The sequence below is a fragment of the Phoxinus phoxinus genome, assembly GCF_949152265.1.
Source record: "Phoxinus phoxinus genome assembly, chromosome: 14".
NCBI lineage: Eukaryota > Metazoa > Chordata > Actinopteri > Cypriniformes > Leuciscidae > Phoxinus > Phoxinus phoxinus.
The window spans coordinates 29,994,899-30,022,167 of record NC_136889.1 but is presented as its reverse complement, the minus strand read 5'-3'; the positions used below and the strand labels follow the sequence as shown (position 1 = coordinate 30,022,167).

The window sequence follows — 27,269 nt, the reverse complement described above, 5'->3', positions numbered from 1 at the left end:
GAGCAGAATGGGTTTCTGTGTATAATGTTCATAAAACAGGGCTTTATGCAAACGGTTTCAATCAATGTGAACAATTACCTTAGAATAGCTTTATGAACCATGTACACATGCAATCTGTCCAGTTTCATGAATGAGGCCCAATGTGTGCACAATGTAAAAAAAAAAAATGTAAAAATAAAAATGCACAAGTCTACCAGCAGCAATAAGCATATTAATAAGAAGCAAAGACAGAAAGGGTTGCTGTGATTTATTTGAGCTAGCACAGAACTTGTGCAATTACACCAACTATTTGTAGATGCTAAAGTATCATGGTAGCAATGTGAACATTATAATAACACATTTGTTCATAAAAAAAAAAAAAAGAAACCGGAAGGAAAAGCCATCAATACACAGCACAGGGTAATAAAACTACAGAGGCCAAGCCTTGACATTTTCTGGCCAAAGTTGTGAATGCATGTCCTTGAAGCATGAACTCCACACCATTTCTCTTCTCTGAGCCTGGATCTTTGTGGCTCCTGCATTAAAATATCTTCATTGATTTAAATGGAACGAACAGAAGAAATGGATTTAGAGTCTGATATTTTTAATACACATCATATTCGTTATGTTTTACATTACCTTTGGGGAAAAAGGAATGATTTCTGCTGGAAACAAAATACGAAAACATGTAGCTCAACACCAGGTGCTTTTGACAAGATAGCGAAACTTTTACACATATTTAGGGTTCATTACTTGATGTACGTTTTCATTCTCTTAGAGGGATTCCTTCCCCAGCACCCACTTCAGAATGAATGCTTTTCAGTCCACGCTTTCACTGGCATTACCTGCCAAAAGGTTAAGAATAGACATGAAACATTCTAACTGAATCAAGCAATTACAAAGAATACTTGAAAATCACTTATTTACATTCAGAGGTAACATATACATCCCTAAACCTACTCTTGGAAGGTCCTTTACAAAGGCTCAAAACTGAATTCAAATGTGTCCAAGTTCAGTTGCTCAGTAAAAGAACCAGGAAGGGGGGAGAATGACATGGGTTCCTCAGATTCCAGAGGGTTTTCCTCTTCGTTATTTATCTGTATTGGGTCCACACTATTAACGTCCATCACAGTTACATCCCCCAAAGAGATTTCAATAGATTTAAGCACTTGTTGATCAAGATCTTCCTCTTTGGAGTTGTCGTCTTTTTGAATCTCAGGTTTTAAGAATGCATCCTCAAATGCTTGCTCAAATTTTGAGTCCACGGTGTTGGGAGATTCTTCGCTCTGTCCAACCTTCGAGTCTTCGCTCTTGGGAGATGCTTCGCTGTGGGCAACTCTTGAGGACATGTTGGGGGGTTCTTCGCGCTGGGCAATTTCTGAGTCCTCGTTCTCAGATGATGGTTCTCTCTGGGAAACTCTTGAGGGCCTGTTGGGGGGGTCTTTTCTCTGGGCAACTTCTGAGTCCTCCTTTTTGGGGGGTTCTTCACTTTGGGCAACATCACTAGCGCTTTCGTCTTCATTGTTAGACTCTTTACAGCTTGAGTCACTGTCTGACTCATCTTTTTGAGCAAGTCTTGAGTCCTCATTCTTGGGGTGTTCTCTCTCTGCAATTCTTGAATCCACGTACTTGGGGGATTCCACTTTCTGGGCAACTTCTGAGTCCTCGTTCATGGTGGGCTCTTCGCACTGGGCAACTCTTGAGGACTTGTTGGGGGGTTCTTCAATCTGGACAACTGAGTCCTCGTTCTTGGTGGGCTCTTCGCAATGGGCAACTCTTGAGGACTTGTTGGGGGGTTCTTCAATCTGGACAACGGAGTCCTCGTTCTTGGGGGGTTTATCATTTTGGGCAACTCTTGAGTCCTCATTCTTGGGGTGTTCTTCCCTCTCTGCAATTCTTGAATCCACGTACATGGGGGACAGCACTTTCTGGGCAACTTCTGAGTCCTTGTTCTTGGGGGGTTCTTCCCTCTCTGCAATTCTTGAATCCACGTACATGGGGGATAGCACTTTCTGGGCAACTTCTGAGTCCTTGTTCTTGGGGGGTTCTTCGCTCTGAGCAACATAACTAGCGCTTTTGTCTTTATTGTTGGACTCTTTAAAGCTGGAGCCACTGTCTGGAGGTGTAAATGCAGATTCTAGTTTGTCACCAAGATTGGCACTGACACAAGTTTTAACAGCAGAGCTACTACTGTAAAAAATGTCATACAAATCTTTTGCTTTTCCTGCTGCAAGAGTGGTCTTTGGCTTTACGATTTTGGGGGACGGGTCCCTGGCATTAGAAGGAAGCTGAGGAGGAGGACGAAGGATTATGGTGAGCTTCTGCTCATCCTCAGGCACTCCAGGAACAGCCACATCGGACTCAAGAGTGACAACACATTCACTGGGAGTAACAGGTTTCATCTTAGCAGCAATTACCACTTTTGGCGCTGCAGTGGGAGATGGAAGTGGTACGGATACGTTGAAGATATCTACAGGCTTGGCAGAGGGCTTTGTGTGTTTTAATTGCACCTCTTCTCCACTAAATGCCTTGGAGATGAGGTCTGCTGACAACGCTGGGCCTGTCTGAGTTGCTGTTATAGGACCAGCAGATTTGTCACAAGCAGCAGGTTGTGTTGGTTTATTTTGCACACCTGTAAAAGACTTCCTAATAACCATAGGAGATATGGGAGGCGGTAGATTAGGATAACTTGCATTTTCATTGTATGCTAGCCATTCACAAGAGGGGGGAAGCACAACCTTTCCTGACAATTTCATAGCAATGGATTTTGCAGCAGCTATAGACTTAATAAAAGGATCTAGCCCAGTATCTGCGTTTTCATTTGGCGCCTCATCTTCCTTTAAAAATTGCGCCGCCATCCTCTCTGCCTCCTTCTCCAGTGTGGTCTTCTGTGGCTTTTTCCGACCGAACTTCCCAAAGCCAGGCCGACCAGCAGCATCCTCATTTTTCTTGCGAAGTTTAGCAAGCAAGGCAGGGCTCGGGCCACATAAGACTTTAGGAGGCTCGCTGGTTTTTTCTGGCTCTCCTTTGACATCTTTAGCAATGAACTTCCCTGTGTTCTCCTGGTCATCTTTATAATAACCACCCTTGCCCTTCTGATGCAGTGTTTTATCTTCCTTTTTTTCATACTTGCCATTACTTTCTTCGTCCCCGTCCCACTTTGATTTCGGCCACTTCCCATAGTCCTCATCTTTAAATTTTGACTTCTTATCCTCGGCCTCCCGAGTGTATTTGTATCTCTTGTCCTCTTCTCTTCCATACTTGGTCTTCTCCTCTTCTTTACCATATCGGCCCCTATCGTCATCCTTTCTAACTCTATATCTGTCGTCCTCTTCTTTATACCGACTATGTTCATCATCATCTCTGTTTCTATATCGGTCCCCTTCGTACCTGGATCTCTCCCCTTCTTCCTTCCTGTACCTATATGTGGATTCCTCTTCTTTCTTGAACCGGTTTCGTTCATCATCATCTTTTTTATACTTGGCTCTCTCTTCCTCTTTCATCTTGAATCTCTCATCATCCTCCTTGTATTTCAGTTTATCTGTATCCTCTTTCTTGTATTTCTCCTTAAGTTTATTCTCATTCTCTTTGGTGTTCTTGTACTCCTCTTCCTTGCTGTACTGTGGTTGTGTCTCCACTTCATTGCTTGACATTTTTCCTCCTTTGCTGTGTTTGGATTTCTTCATATCCTGATCGTCGTCTTCACGTTTTCGTTTGTGCTCTGAACTCTTTTGGCTCTCTACGCCAGCCTGACGGTCCAGGTTCCTCCTTTGTTCATAGAGGGGATTTTCATACATTTTTGTCTGTTGACAAAATCAAACACATATGAGGCAATCACATCTGGTCAAACAAATGAATAAATTGCAGTCATATCCCAACCCTAGTCAAAGCTATTATGAATATCATATGTGATGGTTACCTTGTATCTCTCATTGTGAGTATGGCAGGTGACATGGGCCTCAGCACAAATGGGATCACCAACAAACTCTTCACATAACTGGCAGAAGAATCCCCTCACAGGGATCAAGAACTCGGAGCCTAGAAGAGGGAATACAACAAGAATTAAATAACTACCAATAGTGTGTAATGATTTTTGATGGCTGGTCATTTACCCTTGCTCTGTTCCAATGATGAGGCACACTGCAAGAAAACTACAGTTTCTATCACTGCAATCAACATGGCACCCATTAGGGAAAGGAATCATGAAGAATTTAACGATTCTGGTTCACTGATCCACAGATTCCACTTAATGATTCCAGTTCCTTATAGTTGCATGTGTTGAACCAAATGCATTACTTTATCTTTAACATATTGAATCTGTTTTAGGACTAACAATGACATCTTATAAAGGCATTACCTTTGGCTGGCTTTGAAGTCCTCTTTCCACCTTGGTGTTTCTTTTCACTCTCTGATTTTGCCCAAGGTCTTTCATAAGGATCTAGAGTCTATAGGAGAGCAAAACAATGGATGACTGAAGCAGATGCAACTGGCAGAAATAAACAACATAATCAAAACAAACAAAAAATCTCATTACATATATATATATATGAGCACACATACCTTTCTATGGGTTTTGCAGTGCAAATGCATGAAATAATCAAACATTGAACCACTGGTAACATTGCAGTTTTTACACCAGTGGTTTCCCGCATCGTAGTACTCAAACTGCTCAGCAGCGTCCAGGGAATGGCTGCTCAACTGAGGAGATGACTTGGGTTTTTCAGGAGAGGCTCTTGCTTTTGAGGAGGCTACCTAAATGATTTTAGGCAGTACAAAAAAATGCATAAGTAAAAGTCACTAAGCAAGCAATAAAATAAAGAAGAAGAAAAAATTAATCAAATACTCTTGAGGAACCCAAGTTTAAAAGAATGAGCAGAAGCTTTTCAAAGAAATGAATATAACACTTCAAATCCTAATTGTCAATCATTAAAGTTTGTCATAGGACACTTACCTTTGCAAAATAGGCCATCTGTTTCCAGTCGGGGAGAAGTCACCCAATGGGTTTACTACTTGAATTTAATTGACTATTGTAAAATAAATGGTTTTAAAAAGTAATTGAAATGGATTTTATATTATATAACAAATTAAATTAGTCAAAAAAGCACCAATGCAAAAAAAGGACAAAAAATTTCAAGATTTCAATACACTTTTGCAGTGACCATCTTTCGATTTTTGAGAAATAAATATATTTGCTGTAGCAGAAAAACAAAGATAAGAATAACATTTTCTTAAAATAAATATTTCTAATCACTATAGGGAGTAGTTATAACTGGTTACATGCAAATTAAGAAATAAGTATCTACCAGCTACGAGTAGACAAGCCTATGCTATAGAAATAAAATCCCTAAAATTGATGCATTCCTATATTACAGAAGATGATGATGTCCTGTGTCGCCAATCTCCAAACAGTTGTGTTTTAGACCAGCGTAATTATTTAGCAGGAGTTATAAACATTGTCTCTACCTTGGAGTAACCCCTCAAAATATAAATAGAAATGAATATCCTTATAAAATGAGTAACAAGACAAATATATGATTTTCGCCCACACTAAAATGTTTGCAATATAAATACAAGAAAATCTTGCAGATATGATTCCAGGTAAATTACTGTAAGGACTAAAACAGTGGTTTTCAAATTGTGGTATGCTATGATACCACCAGCGGTACACAAAGTACCTCGGGTGGTACACAAATCTGGAAAGTTACTATACTTAAATCAGGGATGTGCCCGAAGCCGAATATTATGTTCGGAAAGGAAATGACGCATTCTACTGAGCCTCCAAAGCAGAGATGGGCAAACTCGGTCCTGAAGGGCCACTGTCCTGCAGAGTTTAGCTCCAACCCTGATACAACTCACCTGCCTGTAGCCTTCTAGCAATCCTAACGACATTGATGAGCTGTTTCAGGTGTTTGATTAGGTTTGGAGCTAAACTCTGCAGGAAAGCGGCCCTCCAGAACAGAGTTTGCCCATGCCTGCTCTAAAGAGACACGGTAATGGAAAAAAAATACGAGATGAAAAAAAAAAAAAAACATTTCAATGCTTTTGCGTTCTCTTGCAATTATATACTTTGCAGGGATCAAGGAGCCGCTATCAATATGCTGGGTATTGAAATAGCTTTTAAGTGCACGCTCACACATACTCTTGTGTTTAGGTAATGGTGGTACTGACCACACATTTTAGAAGATACAATTTTTGTCAATGACGCTCAGGATTATTTCTGCACAAAATCCTCGACATCATCCTGTTAGTCATTTATAGTCATATCATATATAATTTAAACATAGCTTTGTGCATCTACGACTCCAATGCATAGGCTGGATGCAAATTGATGTGGTGTTGACCACTCTCAGGCTGCACATTTTATTCTATGTGCTATAAAGAGCAATAAAAAAGCAGCATGTTGTTCTGTTTACTCTTAAAGTAAGCATTTAGGAGCTAAAAGTAAATGCAAGCTTTGATACCAATGTTACATGTCAGTGTATGCATATTGTAATCCTTTATAAAAGTTACTATTGTGGCATATGCATTTTTTTAAATGTTACATCTCGGGTTCCTTCCACAGATCTGTAAAGGCATGCAGCATGATTAATCAGGTATATCTTAATCAAAATATGGCATTATCTAGTCCTTAACCTAGCACTCAAAAAGATTTGCCCGGTGACTATGTGCTATTTGGATGGTTTGATTTGATCAAAGGTGGTACTTGTCCAGAAAAGTTTGAGAACGACTAAAAAGCATCTGTGAAAACAATCACCAAATACATTTTGGCCTTATGATCACCCCATGAGCCGATCCTTTATGTCAGAGGTCTTCAATCCTGCTCCTGGACGGCCACTGTCCTGCAGAGTTTAGTGCCGACCTGCTTCAGCACACATGCATTTGTATTTTCAAGAGATCCTGAAGAGCTTGATGAGCTGATTCAGACGTATTTGATTAGGGTTGGCACTAAACTCTGCAGGACAGTGACCCTCCAGGAGCAGGATTGAAGACCTCTGCTCTATGTAAAGTAAAACGGCTTTGAACAGGCTACTGATATGACAGGAGTCTTCATCTTATGTGAACATTATTTTAAATACTTTAGTTTAATAATTTAACATTTTTTCTTTTGGGCAGAAAAAATAGTTTCCAAATCCTGGTCCTGGAGTGAAGTACCCCCACCACAGCACATTTTACAAGTCTCTCTAAGTCAACTAAAACGTAGCTTTTGGAAAACGCTCTCCAAAGCGGGTAAATTTGAAAACGCCGTTTTCGCGTTGTAGTGTGGACTGTGAAGCCGGAGGTATTTGAAACCGATGACGTAAGTTTAGTCATGTGATCCATGTTGTACCAATAGATATTCATGCTTACCGGTATTGTGTCTGTTATGTGCTTTTCACTTTTACACTGTTGCTAAAATCTGTTATTTAGTACACTCTTCATATCACAGTCCTGCAAAGATGACAGTAAATGTTCTCACATTTGCAGTCCTGCGGCAATACAGGAGAGCAGTTGCGTTTTAGACCAAACATACAGTGACTAAGTGCGATCAGTGAATTGTGAGATATTTTGCTAAATAAAATGATCCTGTTAGAAGAATTGTGCGATAACTTTACTATTTATTTTTCCATCTGTATCATCTCGGTGAGCTTTTGTGAGGTTTCACGCATGCGCAGTAAAGGTGAATTTAGAAGTTTCTCCTCCACACTGAAACGTCGGAAAACGCCTGAAAACGCTAGTGTGGACGGAGAGCGTTTTTAAAACGAAAACGCCGTTTTCAAATGTATCCGGATTAATGTAGACGTAGCCAAAGAGACATTTAAAAATGTGCAGTGTTAGTAGGACCAGGGATGGGAACCACTTCTTTAGCGCTAAAACTTGAGAAAATTTACTGGCAACAAATATGATGATTCACTTAAAAAATTGCTTAAATGTTTTGTGGAATCACTGGCAAGAATTAAATGCCACTTGAGATCATCTTTGAAATGGCAGTCTAAATGGTGCATTCAACTGCTCCTGGGAAGTTTGTGTTTACGAGTTGGGAAGTCATGTTTATGTCACTTTCATTGGAGCAAGAGGGCGGGGGACTTTCTCTTAATTAACTACACAAAAATAAAGCAAGGTTTTTAAACTCTACTTCTAGAAAATCAATAAAGAAAGTGCATAAGGTGTGTTTTGCTTTAAATTTATTTGAGAAGCTACAGTAAACTGTATTGAGTCTGTATTGTGGTAATCCACCTGGTTTCTCACTGACACAACCCTAACAAGTAAAGGTCAGGGGTCAGTTCTTCGCACGTGGATTACTCAATTAGCTGGATTTCACTGTTGACGATTTGACATGATCCAGGATTATTAGGTTCTTCGAAGCTCATCCTAGAGTTGCTGTCATAGCAACAGGTCCATAAGCTCAAACCTGCTCGGGATCAGGCTTATTTAATGTAAACAAGATTAGATCGCATCTTAAAGCGGAGGGGACACTTAAAGTCTGTCCCAGCCACTGCTACTTTCTTACAAGAGTTCCTAGACGAACCAGGGACTATAATAATTTAACAATAATTTGCAAACAATATTATAATGTTGTGTATCATAATATTGAGACAGCCAGATTTACTCAGACTAACTGTACATTATGAGTATGAGATTATATGCCGCGCATTAATTTGAACAGGTATTATGGGAGTGGCTTGATGCAGATAACTTTAAGAAACATTAGAAAATTGTTCTTGACCCTTTAGACTCATTACTGCAGTCAGATAACAAATCTGCTTCACAGGTCAAATTAAATGAACTGCTAATTACAACAAAAATGTAAAACCTGTACAAATACTAGAAATCATGGAAATAATTGGAAATCATGTAAAAAAAAAAGAACACGTTTATCTATCTATTATAACTTATGTCATTTGGTGGCTTGGCTGTTTCCTTAAAAAGGTCTAGAAATTTGGCAAGTTTTTCGTCAGGTGTGTGATGTTTTAATATGACGTCGTCATTACGTCGCTGCTGCCGCCAGCCAATCACTGCATTGCTGATCATGGTTTCGAGTATTGATATATCTGCCCTTACTAATGAACACAAGAACACGCAGTAATCTCAGACAACTTAATACAGATATTTAAATAAAATCTGCTAATTTGTTTTAAAGGGATAGTTCACTTTAAAATGAAAATTCTGTCATCATATACTTTCATATATCATATATTCATAAATCATATTTATTTTTTTTCTTACTATGGAAGTCAATGGGACCAGTTAACTGTTTGGTTACTGACATTCTTCAAAATATCTTCCTGTGTGTTCAGCAGAAGAAAGAATTCATACAGGTTTGAAACAACTTGAGGCGGGTGAGTATATGACGACATAATTTTAATTTTAAAGTGAACTATCCCTTTAATAACCAAATTAGCCAGAGATCAGTTATCAGGATTAGAAGATCTGGCATCTGTCAAATCGTCTCGGATGTATTAAGCGAGGTACGAAGAACAGCCCCCGGGACTCAAAGAAAATCCAAAGCTTCCCACTTGTATTTACAACTCTGTGCGTTCAACTCGTAAATACGATCTTACCGACATCCTCTGAACACACCATAAGACTTGACTATGAAAAAGCCAATCAAGAGCAAGTACCTTTCCTATAACAGAATTAGCAACTCTACCTTAGTGTATGAGGTGCTGGTTTTGGCCCCTGATTTCTCTGGGCTTCTGGTTGAATCCTTCTTAATCGGAGGGGGCTGCGGCTCGTAGTCCCCATAGCTCTTCGAGTCTTTGTAGTCTATACCGAGAATAAGTGCCACTTTGACCAGCTCTTCATGTTTCTGATCTGCCTCTCTCTGTTCAGCACGCAACTTAGAGATTTGGGCCATCGCGTCCTCTTGGAGCTGACCGAGCTCTTTAAGAAGAGGGTCCTTGTGTCCATCCTTCTCCCTTCGCTTCTTTCGAAGAAGCTCCCCTAAAGGATCAAAACAAACACTGTATAATACAATGAGCCCTTAAATATGATAAAGAAAACACTTCCAATTTGCACTTAGAGGGAAATACCTTGTTGCTTTCTCAATGTCTCCACATCCTTTAAAAGATTTTCTTTTCTCTTGTGTCGCATTATTTTTTCCTTTTTTAGTTTTTCAAGCTCTTCCATGACCTAAGATAGAATTTTATTTAGACCGTAAAAAAAAAAATCCAGCAAAAAAAAAAAAAAAAACAACAAAAAAACAGATGTGAATCATGAGGCATTTAACAATTTTGCTTTTGATCAAAGAAAGTTCAAGAAAAAAAAGAAGAAAAAAAAAAACAGTTCTTGATTCCTAACCCTACAAATCCAATTGTTCCTTCAAATTTCATGGGAATTACCTTTTGTTTTTCGCTGGCGGTGTTCTTATCTTCCATTTCTTTCATCTTAATGTCAGTGGTGATCGTTTTAGAGGCCACAGCATCCGATTTAGAAGATGCTGAAAGGATCATCAAATCATGTTAGTTTAACTGTAATGTCCTAAGTCTAAATCACCCAAAAATCGTATCACCAACATGTCATTTCATGAAACCATGACTTATTTCTTCTCTGCAACACTAAAGGAGACATTTTTGAAGAATTTTCTACTTGTCCTGCCAAAAATGTTCACTGGCCCCACCACAAAAAATGAAATGAAATAAATATTGGTTTCATTGTTTTTTTAACCCATAATACTTTAATGTAAAGTAACACTGCATTGTCTGCTGCACTGTATAAAATAAATATGGATGAATCTTATTAAAGCTACAAAAATTACTCCGTCAAGAGCAGCGAGCGATTTCTGCGTGCATGCTTTCCACGAATACCAAAAAAATTTTTTTTAGAGTGTTCTTATGTTTAAATTGTTTAAAGTGGCTTGAATGTTTTAATTCAAGGCGTAAATCCAAATCCAAATGATAAACAATTCAGTCAAATGATTTAAACAAATTTGATCAACAAATTAAAACTAATGTTTTTTTAAATATTGAACTTTATTATATTATTATATTTAAGTTAATATTATTTACTGATATTTATTTCAATGCTTTACAGGCTTTAGTGTGAATTTTTATTGACGGAAGTGCTCAAATAAACACGCATGTCTCTTTATAAAATGGATGTTTGAGCCTCAATATTTATTATTTTATTTCAAAATGTATTTTTGGCCAAGGCTTGCATCTAATTCAATTTTTACGTTCGCTATTGTAGTACTGTTACTCACTATACTGTAAAGTTCTCTCACATGTGAATGACACATGATGTAATCCAATAACATTGTCTCTGGTCTCTTGCTTCAGGTCTGTGCGCATTCATGTGTTTTGGAGGAGGCATGTCTTTTGGACGGTGATTTGCAGAGAGGGTAGGGCTGCACGAATAATCGAAAAAAAAATCACGATCTCGATTCAAACATAAATGCGATCTCATTTCTTAATGATGGCGATTCACTTCCGTGCAGTGCTTAATTTGTAAAGTGGGAGGTCCCGGAGCGCAGAGGGGGATCCGGCGACTCAAAACGGGGGTTGGCGGTAACGAAAAAACAAATAAATAAATAAATAAATAAAAATTACACTGCCTACGTAGCTTCTCTGCAGGGACACCATGTGCTGAGTGGGTGCTGCTAGATCATTGACGGGGAGCTGCGCAAAACTTGGTCACTAAATATTTAATATTCAGTTATGTTAATGATCACAATTAAAGTTTTAATTTTATTAAATTGAACAAGCGCAACATTCAGCATTCAATCAAATAGGCCTATTCTAAAAGATGTAGGCTATTATTAATAATAATGTTATTTCAACACAATATCTCGTTATTTCGAAATAATAATATGTGTGCGTGCATATGTAAATCCGGTGACATGTATTGATTTTTATTAATAAACAAGTGTTTTCTCTAAAAGTGTCGACTCGGCTGCAAAGATGAAGTTGACGATCGCCATCTCCGTGTGAACGCGCTTATAGAGAGAAATGCACATAAATAAGCCTAATAATGGATTACATAATCAGAGAGTATCCTAGCCTTTTTCTTTTTTCGTTTTGAATTATTTCGTTTAAAGACATTTCAAGCTTTGTGTATTTGATGTATTTGTCATGTCTGTGTGAGGCATACACTGAGTTTCGTTAAGTTGGGATGTGCTCTAGTTTACGTGCAAGTGAGCGCGCGGGCGCCTCCGTTATATTTGTTTCGGCGGCCTATTCATTAAATACAGGCAATTGGTTGATGAAAAATTTATTAAAATTAAGATACAATTTATACAAAACTAAATTCACTTTAAAGAAAGGCTTTCTATAACAACTTCAACTTCAACGGTCAAAATCATGTCTGACCCGCTCCATGTCTCATATTGCGCATCCTATCTTACTCGTCGTGCTGTTCACTTTTCATAAATCAACATAAATGGGGAAAAAAAATTTTAACAAATATGAAACACGCTTTTTTTTAATGGCTACAACAGTAGGCCTATAGTAGGCCTATAGCCTACTCTCTATTTGTACAAATTTCTGCACATTAATTTAATTCTGAATTTTGCACACACAAGTTGAAAGGCATTTGTTCAAAAAAAAAAGTTCACGGATAATTGTGCATGCATTTATTAGCCTAATCATTATGATACTAAAATCCTAACAAATAGGCTATGTACAAAAAATCAGATGAGCCCATAATATAAACGAATTATTTTCTTTAAGGGGTCTAAAATAAAGAAAAGAGAGTAGAGACGATTTTTTGTTACTCCTGCAGACCTGCACTTTATTATACTGAATGTCCTGTGTTTTTTAGTTTTTTTTTGTACTTGAGTGCAATACATTTTGGTTAAAAAAAATGAGAATCGTGTAAGAGAATCGTGATCTCAATTCCCATGGAGAAAAATCGTGATTCACATTTTAGCAAGAATCGTGCAGCCCTAAGAGAAGGTATGGCTTTCAATGCTAGCAGGCTAAAGTTAGCATTTCCCAGATCACCTATTGCACCTTTAAGTGAACGTAAACAGTTGACAAACGCATGTGTAACAGCCTAATAACAATCCTGCTCTATAATAATAACCTTAATCAAACAACAAAAGACAAAGAGAAAATTCACTCTCTGTTCTTGACTGGATTCTTGTAACTATATTTGTAATGTATATTTTATTCATAAAGTGAGGTGTTATTTTACATTTGAGTATCATTCTCAAAATCAGAATTGAGAGGTGCCGTAGACTAGAAGATTTTCAGAAAATAACTTTAAATTTTGATTTGCAGAGAACAATGACTTTAAATTATGTTAAGTTATCAGATGGCCTACAACAATTCATAGATAAGAACTGCTTTATGGTGCATTTGTGATAATTTATTAGCTTGACAGACATAGTCACTATGCAGTCATTAGAATAGACCTGTGTGACGATTCTTCAAAAATTTATCAACTGAACCAACGAAAGGGCTCCAGACTAACATTTGAGAGCAGTAGCACCCGTGCCACTAAGCTCTACAGATGGTGGCGCCAGCACCTGAATCATAAAGGTAATTTAATCATAAAATTACAATTGTTCTGCATTAATAAGTGCAACTAAAATACATGTTTATTTCTTGGAAATGCACATTTGAAAGTAAAGCACTGAGCTTGAGCTGGGATGCAGATAAAATTAACTTATTAACAACAGTAACATGTAAAAAACAATTTTTTATAGAGAAAATGTATTTATTTTTTTGGTCGTCATATTAAAAATTAAATTTAATTGATGTAATATTTGGAGCTTTTAAGTGCTGGAAAAAAAATGTGAAGCAATTGAAAGTCCTTGAAAAGTGCTTGAATTTAATTCTCAAAAGGTGGTACGAACCCTGAAATGAATAATGCCTACATTAGACTATTTCTGCCACAATACCGCGGTTGCAGTTAGCATTGCTACATTAAATCCATGATGAATGTTGGTGATTTGTGGACTGAAAAGCCTTCTATAACTCGTTTGTTCATGGCACAATGTATCTCCTGGTCAGCACTGTTTGATCTGATATGGTTTATAACAGACAACTCTTGGTCATATTAAAACGCTGTCTCACTGGATCTCCCAGCACAGTGTTGCAAGATCGAGATCTTCCCGAGAGTACCTGTTCTGAGCTCGCAGGTACTGCACTGCACATAGCCGCGTTTCCACCGCGGGAACTTTCCCCAGGAACTAGGAACTGTGGGCTGGTACTCGGTGTGTTTACACCGCAGGAATCAGGGTCTAAATGAAGTTCCGGGTAAATATTTCCCCCTCCGAAAGTCCCTGCTGGCGAGGTAGTACTTTTTTAAAGTTCAGGAACTTTCGGGGGTGGGACTTGTGCGCTGAACATGCTGATTGGTCGTGTTCACGCCGCATTTTGATTGGAGGACTCCACGCAGCATTCTATTTTAACCGTGTATATACTGTCTATGATTGTAACCGGCATTTTTAAAAAATCTATTGCGGTTCGTGGCTTCATGCAGTAAGAGTTGTCTGTCTGCAAATATGACCGATGACGAGGTTCAGGCTTTAAGCGTATTTGTGTAACAGGAAATTTTCTGCGCGTTCGTCCCAGCCGTCTCACGGTCAATGTCCGCATCGTCTAATTTATATCTAGCATTACGAGCTTTCTGAACACGCTTTAGTAGCAGTGCTCGTCTCTTTTCTGCCGTTTTGTTAATTACCTCGTTAGTAAACCAATACATCACAAACAACCTCAGCACAGTTTGAATCTCCTCCATATTTATTATAATGTGGCGATCAAAACTGATTACTGTCCGTCGCAGACTGGGAGAAGCAGTCGAGCGCAGTTATAATCTTCCCGGTACTTTAGACCGCGGTGTAAAGCAACCGGTCTGGGGCAAAAAAAGTTCCTTGGAAAAAAGTTCCTGGGACAAATTGTTCCGGGTAATTTCGGTGGAAACGCGGCTTATTATTGGTCTGAGCTGATAAACTGCCCGCACTGCATAACTCAAACGAGTAGTGAGGTTTCGTTCCGCTTTTGTTTCGTTTGCCATTTGATCTTTTTTATATGCAACATAAAAGGCAGTTCTTATTAGTTGGGCAATGTGGTGGTGGCACCAGTGCAACCTCTAACAAAATTTAAAAAAAAACACAAAATGCAACCATTTGGTCACAGTCTTGAGCCCTGAACAGCATACGGTTTGAAATGGCACGAGGGCGAGTACATAATGGCAGAATTAGAATTTTACTATGAACTACTCATTCAAGCAACTCCTTGTGAAGAGGCCGAGTACAATCTGTATTGTTAAAAGCGCTATATATAAATGAAGGTGACTAATTTTTAAGGTCACTAACCTTTTTTATTGTCGTTTTTACTCTCACTTGTCCCAGCTTTAACCACTTTAAGAAAGGGTCGCTCATAGGCATTTAGGCTGTAGTGTTCCATTGGACTGGGAGGAGGTACTGGCATACCTGGAGGTGGGTACATCGGCCATCCCGGGGGCATATATGGAACATAATTGCCATATGCATCGTAACCGTGTGGAGGGAAGTCAGGTGGCATTACTCCCCGTGGGGGTGGGTATGGGGGCACTTGATGTGCCGGGAGGCTGGGTTGGGACGGATATGCCTGTGTCGCGGGACCCACAGTGGGTGTCGTAGGCCATCTGCTTTCTGTGACGGCAGGTTGAGCCTCTTTCTTGTTCTGACTGTGTGAGTGTGGAGATCTTTGTTCTGGGGAAACTTGCTTTTTCCGGCTCTGTTTTGAAGTGCGATTGAAACTGCTACTTCGGCTTCGGCTTTCCCTGCTCCTGCTTCGGCTGCTACTCCGACTGCGACTGGAGCTCCTGCTGCTGCCACTGCTGCTGCTGTAACTCCTACTACGGCTCCGGTGCTTTCTATCCGACTGCCGGCCAGCAGGGGTCTTCTTTGCAGGGGTGGGACCGTGGAGGCGCTCTTGCGTCCTGGCGGCCATCTTGCTTATTTCGGCCACACCCAGGTCTAAGCCAAGTGTTTTCAGCAAATCTTGTATCTTTTCATATTCCTCTACCTCCTTCCTCACCTTGACATCCTGTGGCCCAACTCCAGGTGGGAAGTCCTCGGGTTCTTCCTTGGCATGCATCTCCGGTGTGGCCGAGGAACGATGCCGGTTGTCTCTCTGCGAATGGGTGGTCACATTTTCCGCAGTATGGCCAAAAGTGTACGGTGCAGAGCCATGTTCCCTCCTCTGAATATCACAAGACTGTGGGTAACTTGTGTCTGGAAAGCTGGAATCTGCTGGAACCTCCTTAGCAGGTTTCACCTCATCACCCTCTTCATCTCCATAGAGAAACTTCTCTTCATCTTCAATATCTGTAAGACTCTTTTTCTGAGAGTGGGCTACCCCTGCTATCATTCCCAGCAACTCTGTGAGTTCTGCCTTCTGTCGTCCTTTCTCGTGAGGGAGGAGCGAGTCACTTCCACCCTCTCCGCCTGACTGGAGCTTGCCAATCAGCTCTTCAAGAACATTACCATCAGACGATTTCCCCAGCATGGATGCAAACAAGTCTGGATCCATGGTTTTGGAAAGTGCACAGAGAAGCTGTTCTGCCTCATGTGAAAGATTTCCTCGAGGAGAATCACTATTCTGAAATACATTGGTTAAATCATCATCATTAAATATTTCTTTACTTTCAAAGAGTAAAGCCAACTTATGACGCTTTTCCATAACCAGTACCGACTCGACTCGTCATAGCGACGCGACACACACCCGCTACCCACACACACAGGACAATGGAGGAAATCAAGTGTATGCTGTTTTACATAATATTAGTAATGGGTATTTCACGCAATCTCTGGCAAAACTATTTAAAAATGCCGGGGTTATTCAGGATACTCCGTCTGGCGCGTGCAATGATGGCGCAGTGAATAGTGACGATTCTCTCTGACCAATCAGCAGTCTGCCGTGTTTCACGTCATATTTTAGTATCGCCTCAGCTCGCTTAAAACCTCGCCGGAGGTGATACGAAAAAAAGTACCTGGAAGCAGGAACCGGTACAACTTTTACACAGTGGAAAAACAAACAAAGGCGAGTTGAGTCGAGGCGAGCTGGTCCTGTGTAGTGGAAAAGCGCCATTAATGTCATCTAAAGCCATGGTCACACTAGACTTTGAAACAGACATTTTCTACAGACAAATGCCAGTCTGTGGCTTTAAAAAAAACATATTTTATGTTTTGGATGTATTATAAGCTATGTACTCCGCTTTACTGCAATCCTGCAGATTTAGTTAGCTTGACTTAGTTGAATTCAAAAAAGCAATGACACAACCTTCTGTTGGTCACATGTCTTCAAGCAATACAAATTTGCAGGGCAGATTTCCGGCCTGCCACATTCACATATAATTTGAATTGAATACAATGAAGGTGTAAGATGACCGCCTCTTAATTCTGCAGACCAGCTAAAGACCACAACAACAAAATGTGTCAAACTACAAATTAAAATGCAGTGCACACTTGCTATTGCTTCCATTAGCATTAATTGCTTTCTCTTTAAGGTCAACCACAGATAATTGAAGGTAACCATCGCCACTAATGGCACTTTTCCACTGCACAGTACCAGCTCGCCTTGGCTCGCCTCGCCTTTGTTTGGTTTTCCACGGTGTAAAAGTTGTACCGGTACCTGCTTCCAGGTACTTTTTTTCGTATCACCTTCAGCGAGGTTCTAAGCGAGCTGAGGCGATACTAAAATGTGACGTGACACCGGGCAGACTGCTGATTGGTCAGAGAGAATCGTCACTATTCACTGCATCATCATTGCACGCGCCAGACGGAGTATCCTGAATAACCCCGGCATTTTTTAATAGTTTTGCCAGAGATTGCGTGATATACCCATTATTACTAATATTATGTAAAACAGCATACACTCGATTTCCTCCATTGTCCTGTGTGTGTGGGTAGCGGGTGTGTGTCGCGTCGCTATGACGACCAGGTACTATTGTGGAAGTACTATATGCAATGGAAAACGGAGCGAAACGCGAGCCGAGCCAAGACGAGGCGAGCCGAGCTGGTACTGGTAATGGAAAAGCGCCATAAGAGTCTCCAGCAGAGATGCTCCACAATATATCGGAACAATATCGCTTTTCAGACGACTTTAAATCGTTCATACTCGTTGTTTTAACATTTTTAGATTATCTATTCCATAATTTAATACTCAAATAATTAAAACCAATTCTCCAATGAATGTTCATTTTTCATACTTCATTGTTAATGCTGTGACCCCATGATTCACTTGCATCATTTAAAATGACTTTTTTTTTTTCTTTCTTTGTTTAATTTAAGTTTTTACTTTATTTAGATTAATTTTATTATCAGCCATAACAAGAAAAAATTATCATTAGCATCCAGAATTTACTTATCAGTTCATCCCTCGCACTTAGCCTAAGCTTTCAGATCATGCAAGTCTTGTGTGAAGTATGTTTCTGGCTTAAGTCTCTTAAATTGAGACGGCAATACCTGATGTGAAGAATTAATAATAGCTTTTGATTTAAAATGAGACCTGTACATTTTCAATGTCAAATAATTATTTCCCAAGACATAATGAGAGGTAGTTACCTGCACTAGCATGGGAGAATCCGTCTCGGAGGAATCCATTCTTTTCTTCAAAATTGACTTTGCCGGCTTCACAAGCATATCCTGAATTTCCTTGCGTCTCCGAGCCTTCTCAAGCTCAGTAAAGTCCTCCTCTTGCTCCCTAAAATTACCCGACTTGACTCTCTTGTTGGCGCTGCTGTGACGACTCCTGCTGGAGCCGCTGCTGCTACTGCTACCACTGCGACTGACGCTGCGGCTCCTAGCATGGCTCCTTGCTCTGCTTCTCGCCCTGCTTCGACTCCTTTCTCGGCTGCGGCTTCGAGGCCGGCTCTTGCTCCTTGCCCTGCTCCTGGCCCTACTCTTATTGCGACCACGACTTCCGCTTCGGCTTCTGCTTCTACTGTAGCTCCTCGCACGGGTTCTGCTCTTGCTACGCGCACGGCTCTTCGCTCGTTCGGGACTCCTGCCGCGACTGTAGCTCCGACTCCGGCTGCGCGGTCGACTTTTGCTGCGCGCGTAGCCAGGACTGCGACTCCTGCCCCTGCTCCTGCCGCGACTAACACTGCGCCTCCTCGAACCCCTATCGCTGTGTCCATCATGGCTTGACCTCCGTGGAGAGTAATAGGGCTTATTATAGTGTGATTCTCCACCAGCACCATAATCTCTGTCAACAGAAATCACCACATCATAAAAATGCAACTGAAGTACAAAGTATCAATTTCATATCTACTGAGTCTTTGGGCTCAAGTAAACATATTTCCATAATTACACATGATTGCTTCAAGCGCTGTGGTGTTGCATATTATAAAACCACTTATCCCTAAAGTAGTGGTGGACAACTCTGGCCCTTGAGATCCACTTTCCTGCAGAGTTTAGCTCCAGCCCTGATCAAACTCACGGCCTATAGGACCTGAAGACCTTGATTAGCTTGTTCGGGTGTGTTTTATTAGGGTTTTGGAGCTAAACTCTGCAGAAAAATGGATCTCGAGGGCCAAAGTTGAGAACCCCTGCACTAGAAATGTCGTTGCATCAGAGAATGCTGCCTATACTGACTGTGAATAGGATGTAGAGGATAAAATGCAAGAGTTTGAGCAAGTGCTGCTGCATGAAAGCAAAAACATTTTCAATCTTTTGATATAGGCAGGAAGGCCAGTTGGTTCTGATATTCAAAATGTACCATTATTGTTGTATTTATAAAAATAAATAAAGCTTTGCAATTGTAGGCCCAATAGCGATGCCAATACTTGGAGAGTAGGGTTCTGATGGCCAATATAAAGCTAATAAAGACAACATATTTAGGCCCCGTTTACACGACGGGAAAACGCAGATATTTCTCTGCGTTTTGGCCTGTCCTTTACACGAAAACGCCGTTTTTATCCCAGAAAACGATTATTTCTAAAATCTCCGGCCAAAGTGGAGATTTCTGAAAACGCCGGTTATATATTGTCGTGTCAACTGGGAGAAACGGGGTTTTAGGTTCTCTCTTGTCGATTCTGAGGATTCTGATTGGCTTGCATGGCTTTATCCTTCTCCCTACACTGCCGCCCATAGGTTTGGCATAGTTATGATGGCGCTCGACAGCGTATTTATGCGGGTTGTGTGCACAATGTTATTATTGAAAACGGAGGGGGGGAATTATTCGTTTCTCTAAATACCCGGCTATGTGTAAATGTGGCCTTAATAGTTAAGGTGAGACACTACAGGTGAATAGGGTAACATTTTAAACTAGCAGATATCACCATGAAACTGTCCCAGTTGATTACCTACATTAAGATGAGAAAAAAAGACTACAAGTTTCCTGTAATTTAATGTTCAAATGTGCAAATTAAAAAAATAGAGGGATTTATGGATATCTACTTTTGTTATCCTGTAAATCAGAATATACTGTCCATTGCCTTAAAAAAATTATTTTTGCCATGTTTTTTTTGGAATAAAATGTTATACAAAACAGGCTAGGAATAATATATTTACAAATCCTTCTTTAAATGTCTTCACAATATAACTAGGTACACGACTGGAAGGTTTGGTGTATATAGGGGCTACTGAAGTGGAGACTTCAGACTTGGAGTATGAGAGAAAAGTCATTTTGAGAAAAGGGCATCAGAAATTGGCATAAGCCAATGAGATTGTGCATTTGGAGTTAAACCCCTCCCCCCCCTTTTAATTTCACGATTGGTTGCTGATAAAAAGGAAATGACCATATTTGGATCCGACAGCATTGTACAGCAGAACGAGAGCGTTCCAGCGGTATGTGTGATGACGGAGCAGACAGAGATTGCGGAGCAGCGGGATGATTTATAACGCTAACTTTTGTTGAATTTATGAGAAATCTACAGACGCAAACAGACCAAGTGTAGTAAAATAAGGACCTAAATGTGTATTTCAGACTTTTTTTCACCACAAGTCTGAAAGAAGACATGTTATTGAAGAAAAATATCGCAAAATCGACCAGCGAAAATAAAAACAATGTTTTTGCTGCCGTGTCTCGCCTTAATGAGAGAGAAACCCCTGCTGAACATTACATTTTATTATAATATTATTCACAAATGACAACACAAAATGTGCAATATCCATTGACAACCTGTTGGTAGATTTTTTAGGTTTTCACTCTCAAAATGGGCAAATAAAGGTTGGAAAACACTACATGACTTTTCCCCCTCTTAAGTCAACATTAGTTGCTGGAAGACAGTGGAGATAATGGCCAGCCTGATTGCATAGAGTAAGAAGAGCACAAACTCAGATTTTTTTTTAGCCATTCGGTTCGAGGAGATCAAACTTGTTTGGTATTTTGAGCTGATGTTAGAATACATATTGTTTGCATTTGTCAATGCATGTTTCTGTGCGAGTTGTGTGTTCAGAAAGACGTGAAAGTATTTTAGTATGTGACCCTTTTAGTGTTCTGTCATTCAGTGTACAATGCTCAGGTTTCATATATTGTACAATGGCAATATTAAATATTCTTTTTTCCAAAGTTTGCATGACTGTACCTCTAAAAGTATTAAATATCTTAAAGTCTTGATATTCTTCTAGATTATCATTCTTAATAAACTTTTATATACCTATATAGTCCAGTCCCATAGATATGGGGATTCCAATGCGAATCCATGTTTAAATTGTTAAATTTGACCCATTTTCAATAGTCAAAAACCAAATGTAGGTAACTTTTCAAACAGCTTATACTTATTGTGTTTAAAATTAAGTTTTTACACTCAGTGGCACCGTGACGAATGCGAGCGGGAGATTACTCGAGTCGCGACTGCCGGCAGATTTGAAATAATACGGCCACCGTAGGAGAAAACGGCCTCGGAATGGGAGGAGCTAGAAACTAATATTCAGTTGGTAGTCATATACAATTTCACCGCTAGATGGGAGTAATTCCTACACAGTGTAGCTTTAAATGCAAATACCAAAAGAAAATAATTATACATTGACTTTGGTATATAGGCCTATAGCCTACATTTACTCTTAAAGTTCACGCAAGAACTGTCATTCTGACGACCTAATCACAGAGATAAAAACACATTCTTCTGAGGTTTATACTGTAGGCCTTGTGTTATTAAAAAAAGCTGAAATCCTATCTATGTATATATATATATTGCAACGGCGAGGTCAAGATTTTCACTTAAGGCGAGACACGGCAGCAAAAAAAAAATTTTTTCACTGGTCAATTTTGAGATTTTGGGATATTTGTCTTTAATAACATGTCTTCTTTCAGACTTGTGGTGAAAAAAAGTCCAAAATACACATTTAGGTCTTTATTTTACTACACTTTGTCTATTTGTGTCTGTAGATTTCTCCAAAATTCAACAAAAGTTGGCGTTCTGAATAATCCCGCTGCTCCGCGATCTCTGTCTGCTTCCTTTAATCACACACACCGTTGGGAAGCTCTCTCTCTCTCCTGTACAATGCTGTCGGATCCAAATATGGTCATTTCCTTTTTATCAGCAACCATTCGCGAAAGAACAATGGGCATTTAACTCTAAGCAAAATCTCATTGGCTGATGTCAATTTCTGACAATGTGATTGGTTCAGATGTATCACATGACGCGCTCTGACATTTAGATGTGTGTTTTTGACTGTTTTTCTGTTCAGTTGAAGGCCATAAATGCTGTGTTTATAAGTTTTGATGTGATTTAGGTGGTTTGTATTGTTGATGCTAATGATTTGATGAGATATTGTTTCTGTAAATAGTTTTTTCCACTAAAAAAAGTGGAATTTTTACATTACAAATCTTTAAATGCCTTTATCTCAAAATTAGTTTTTTGTCATCCTCCAGTAGAAACATCTCAGCCTATGTACAGGGATTTGTTAATAAATCATTCCTGGCCAGATTTCTGTGCCATTTTAATAAAAAAAATGTATGAAAAAAATAATAATAATTACTGGCTATGGACAGTATATTTTGATTTCCTAGGTAATGAAAGCATAAATCCCTCTGAAATTCTTTTTTAAAACAAAAATGAAAAACTAAATGAAAAAAAAACTTGTGTGTAAACTTGTGTAAACAAAATGAAAAAAATAATTTTGCTCCTGGCTTTATCATATGTTCAGATCTATCTACTGAAAATATATGCAAACTTGTGCATATTTAATGTGATAATGCCTAATTTGCATAATTAAACATACAAATTTCAAAAACTTGTAATACATTTTTTTTATATACTTGTGTAAGTAATCAACTGAGGAAGTTTCATGGTGATATCTGGTGATATTCACCTGTACAGCCTCACCTTAATATATTATATTTTTTAGTTTGTTTATCTCGTCAAACTTTACGTACAGCTTCAGAACACTTGGAATATATGACACAATTTGAATGGGATTATTTTACCACACGTTTGAATCTTTCTTTGGAAAAAAAATAAATAAAAATGAATCAAATCGAAATTTGAGCTGGGGAAGTTTTCCAAATTTGGTTGATTTGACATGGGATGATTCCGGTGTTTTAAAACCGATTCAGTACTTTAGTGCATGTAGTGAACATGTAGTGTATTCCAGCCTTAGCGGTCAACATATAGTTCTATCACTAGGTTGCATCTCTTACCGGACATAAGGCGCATCTGCCCCTTTATAGCCTGATGGATGGTTCAGCTCATTGCCCACAGTTATGACCAGACTGTGGTCAGCGGGGAGACCACGAGGAGGCGATGGACTGTACCTCTGTTTAGGAAAAAGATAACATACCGAACTCTCATACATGGAATAAATCAAATAAAAACTTCTTTCTTTTTTTTTTACTGGACTTTTCACTTTACTGGACATCATTATTAAATAAATGGTAGGCTCTGACTGCTGTCAAGAAGCAAGGCACACATGCACAGCTTTACCATGGTACACTACTGATATCAGATGTCAATATCATGGTGGTATAATAATACCATAGTGTTTATATATATGACACTTCAAAAGAATATCATCATTGCACTCGGTCTATAAACGCATGGCACTAACGTAACGTTTTATTGGTAACGTTACACGACAAGTACGTAACGGAATGAGAGAGCACCACGATATTACTTTATTTACATTTTCACATGCGATTTACGGTATATAAGTTGCGTGGTATTCCGCAGAACCACATGATGTTACCGTAATGTACATCCGAAAAACATGTTAGTGTTTAGGTACTGCAGTGTTTAGTTTCTCTTCATACCCCATAGCCTCTTTGTGGTCGCGCTCCTCTATATTCCTCGGGCGGATCTCTTGCTCCAGGGGAGTATCTCCTCCGCGGGGAAGAGCGCCGGTACGGGTCCGGAGGAGCGTGGTGTCCCCGGTCTGAAGGATGGCCTGGTCCGGGTCCGGGACGAGGCCCGAAACCGCGAGACGGCGGAGGGTGATAGCCGCCTCTGTGCGGCCTAGAACCGCGATACATAACGACGCTTAACCGCTGTTTCCGCGTCGGAGTCGATCTCTTATTATCCCGGTTGCGGGATAGCGATTATCCCTGCAAAAAGTAAATGCGCATCCAACAAAAATGTCCCTGCTGAGAGAAAATATGAATGAGAGCGTATTCATTACAGTCGAACAACGCTCTCTGTGGTCGCTTCCTGTGCCGCCATTGGCCCGCATTCACAGGATCTGACGTCAAGCCAAGATCAACCAATCAAACGCAGCGATACAGCATTGTTTTGTTTATTGAGTCTTCTAAATAAAATTGTAAGAAAGAATCAAAAGCACTAATATAACTTGAAGATTGGGAATTGTATATTGTAACAGTAACCGATATATATATAAATATGTGTGTGTGTGTGTGTGTGTGTGTGTGTGTGTGTGTGTGTGTGTAATAAGTATATATACAGATGATTTTGAGAATCTGTGTGCATCTTGACTGGCCTGCACAAAACACAGACCTGAACACATTCAGGATCATTTAAATTAAACACAAAAACTGACAGTCAAGCCCCTTTACACAACATCACATGCAAGATGCAACATGGAGGTTATTATTGTCTGGACGGGCAACATGTGGAAGCTCGTGTAGTGTCAGCTTACGGCCACTGGGGGCGCAATGTTTTGTGGTCGCACGCAGGAGAAAAAATCACGTGTCAGATTTGTCTTCTCACTGGCCTTCAGAAAACACAGAAAACACAAACGCTTTTACATCTAGGTTAAACGAAAACGAACTGTTTTTAAATATGGCACCTCTAGTGTGGAGAATAAAAAAGTCTGAGGTCAGTAATATTTCATAATCAGCATGAATGCATTAAATCAAAAGTGTAAATAAAGACATAGTGTTTCAAATAATTGACAAATTATTTCTATTACAAACAAATGCTGTTCTTTCAAGCTTTCTATTTAAAAAAGAATCCTGGGAAATATATCACAGTTATATAATATAAAGTAAAGTAAATATATATATATATATGTGTGTGTGTGTGTGTGTGTGTGTGTGTGTGTGTGTGTGTGTGTGTGTGTGTGTGTGTGTGTGTGTGTGTGTGTGTGTGTGTGTGATTTCTGAAGGTTGATGTGACACTGAAGAAAATAATGTAATGTAATGATTACTACAGTGTAGTAATGATGCTGAAAATTCAGCTCTGATTACAGGAATAAATTACATTTTAACATATTCAAATAGAAAGGAAATACTCTTTTTTTTGCCTCATGTCCATCAGACATATTCTTGAATTACCCATTTCATTCTTGACCATTTCTTTCATACCCACACGACTGTTCTTTAATAAAGCATTGTATAACCCCATTTCCAAAAAAGTTGGGAAATCAAGAATCTGTGATTTGTTCGTTCTTTAACCTTTATTTAACTGACAAAAGTACAGAGAAAAGATTTCCAATGTTTTCCCTGACCAACTTAAGTGTATACATTTATATCAGTCTTATACTTTACTGAAAATTGCTTATAGCTGCTTTATAAAAGCAGAGGTGGGTAGTAACGAAGTACATTTACTTCGTTACATTTACTTGAGTATTTTTTGGGAAAAATTGTACTTTTAAGAGTAGATTTAAATGTGGGTACTTTTTACTTTTACTCGAGTACATTTCTAATAAAAAAACGGTACTTTTACTTCGTTACGTTGAGCGATGTTCCTCTCGTTACTTTATTTTAATGCAATACGTGTTGTTAAATGCGTAGTTTATTCCAAGCGCGCTGTATCTTTTTTCTGGGCATGAGCGATGCTCAATTCACAAATGAATCACTCTTTTGAGTCGATTCTGTTCAAAGACTTCATCAAACAAGTGGGCAGATCTGTCTAAATCGGTTCGCGAATCAGTTTGTATGATCTGTTCAGTTTCCTGCACGCACTGAATCGTCTGAAGCGCTTTCAATTCACACTCGACTCGGAGTCGTAACAGGAAGATTTAAGAACATCAAGAGCGTTGGATGAAGTGGCTGTGGACCTACAGTACAGTCAAGTGAACGCAAATCTGCAAATGCATAATTTTTGCCAGCGATGAAGATCTCTATTATCTTCGTATGCTGAGGATGATATATCCTGTGGAATATCGTTCCACAGGACGATATTCGATTTAATTTCATTCAGGTAATACATTTTACAACCAAACAGATTATTACGATATGATAGCACTACTTCAAAAAGTATGACATTACCCGTTTTTTTTTGGACATATACATTACTTTATACCAGGGGCGTAATTTGTGGGGGGGTTGGGGGGGAGATAACCCCCCCAATATTTAAATCTATGCATTACAACCCCCCCAATATTTATACCATGATCACATGAAAACCCCCCCAATGTTCAAACCAAATCTACGCCCTTGCTTTATACAATAAATAAGCTACCATTGTCCACATATGAAATGAACACCCGCCATCCCGCGGTAATGTGTGTGTATTGCGCAGTCGCGTGCGAACTCAACTTGAAAACGAATGCCTTTGCCTGCCTTAGACACTGTTGACCAGTTTAAACATGCTTGAAGAAATATACATTTGATTACATTTTGGAGAACAGACAGAAGAAGATCCGTCGATGTGCATTTGATCGTCGTTTGTGTTCAGATGTTCAGTAGCGGTCAGCGCGAGCACATGTGAAGAGTTTTAACTCTTTCTTCTCTTCTCTGTGTCAATGTTTCCCTTTACATGCCTTTAAATACAAAACTCTGCAGATACACTATATTTCGACATTGTCTAATAATCCAACTGTAGTTGTATAAGTTACTATTATACAAACCAAAGGACAGGCAATGATTTTCGGGCTACAGATGCCCGAAATAATGCTTGTCTCTTCTGTTTTTGTGGCAAAGATAGCCTATCTAATTATGATAATAATAGTCATTTAAATAAAAAATATCTAAATAATATCATGTTTTATATATATCATAGTATATATAGGCCTATGATCCGAAGTAACTAACTATAGCTAC

At 39.3% G+C, this 27,269-nt stretch overlaps 1 protein-coding gene across 2 annotated transcripts; it reads right to left on the bottom strand.

Annotated features, from left to right (window-relative positions):
* Positions 1-232: 232 nt before the first annotated feature.
* znf318 (zinc finger protein 318) lies at positions 233-24,552 on the bottom strand. Of its 2 annotated transcripts, XM_079634634.1 has the most exons (12): positions 24,084-24,552; positions 23,475-23,590; positions 18,452-19,094; positions 15,218-16,487; positions 10,299-10,396; positions 9,990-10,089; positions 9,608-9,900; positions 4,540-4,731; positions 4,337-4,424; positions 3,899-4,017; positions 940-3,782; positions 233-824 (listed from the first exon to the last, which is right to left on the bottom strand). In XM_079634634.1, exons 1-11 carry the CDS (start codon positions 24,300-24,302, stop codon positions 954-956), a joined length of 5,967 nt encoding a protein of 1,988 aa, XP_079490760.1. In that variant the 5' UTR covers positions 24,303-24,552; the 3' UTR covers positions 233-824; positions 940-953. The 2 variants fall into 2 exon arrangements, with proteins under 2 accessions (XP_079490760.1, XP_079490759.1); XM_079634633.1 differs by having other exon boundaries at positions 233-3,782.
* Positions 24,553-27,269: the final 2,717 nt, after the last annotated feature.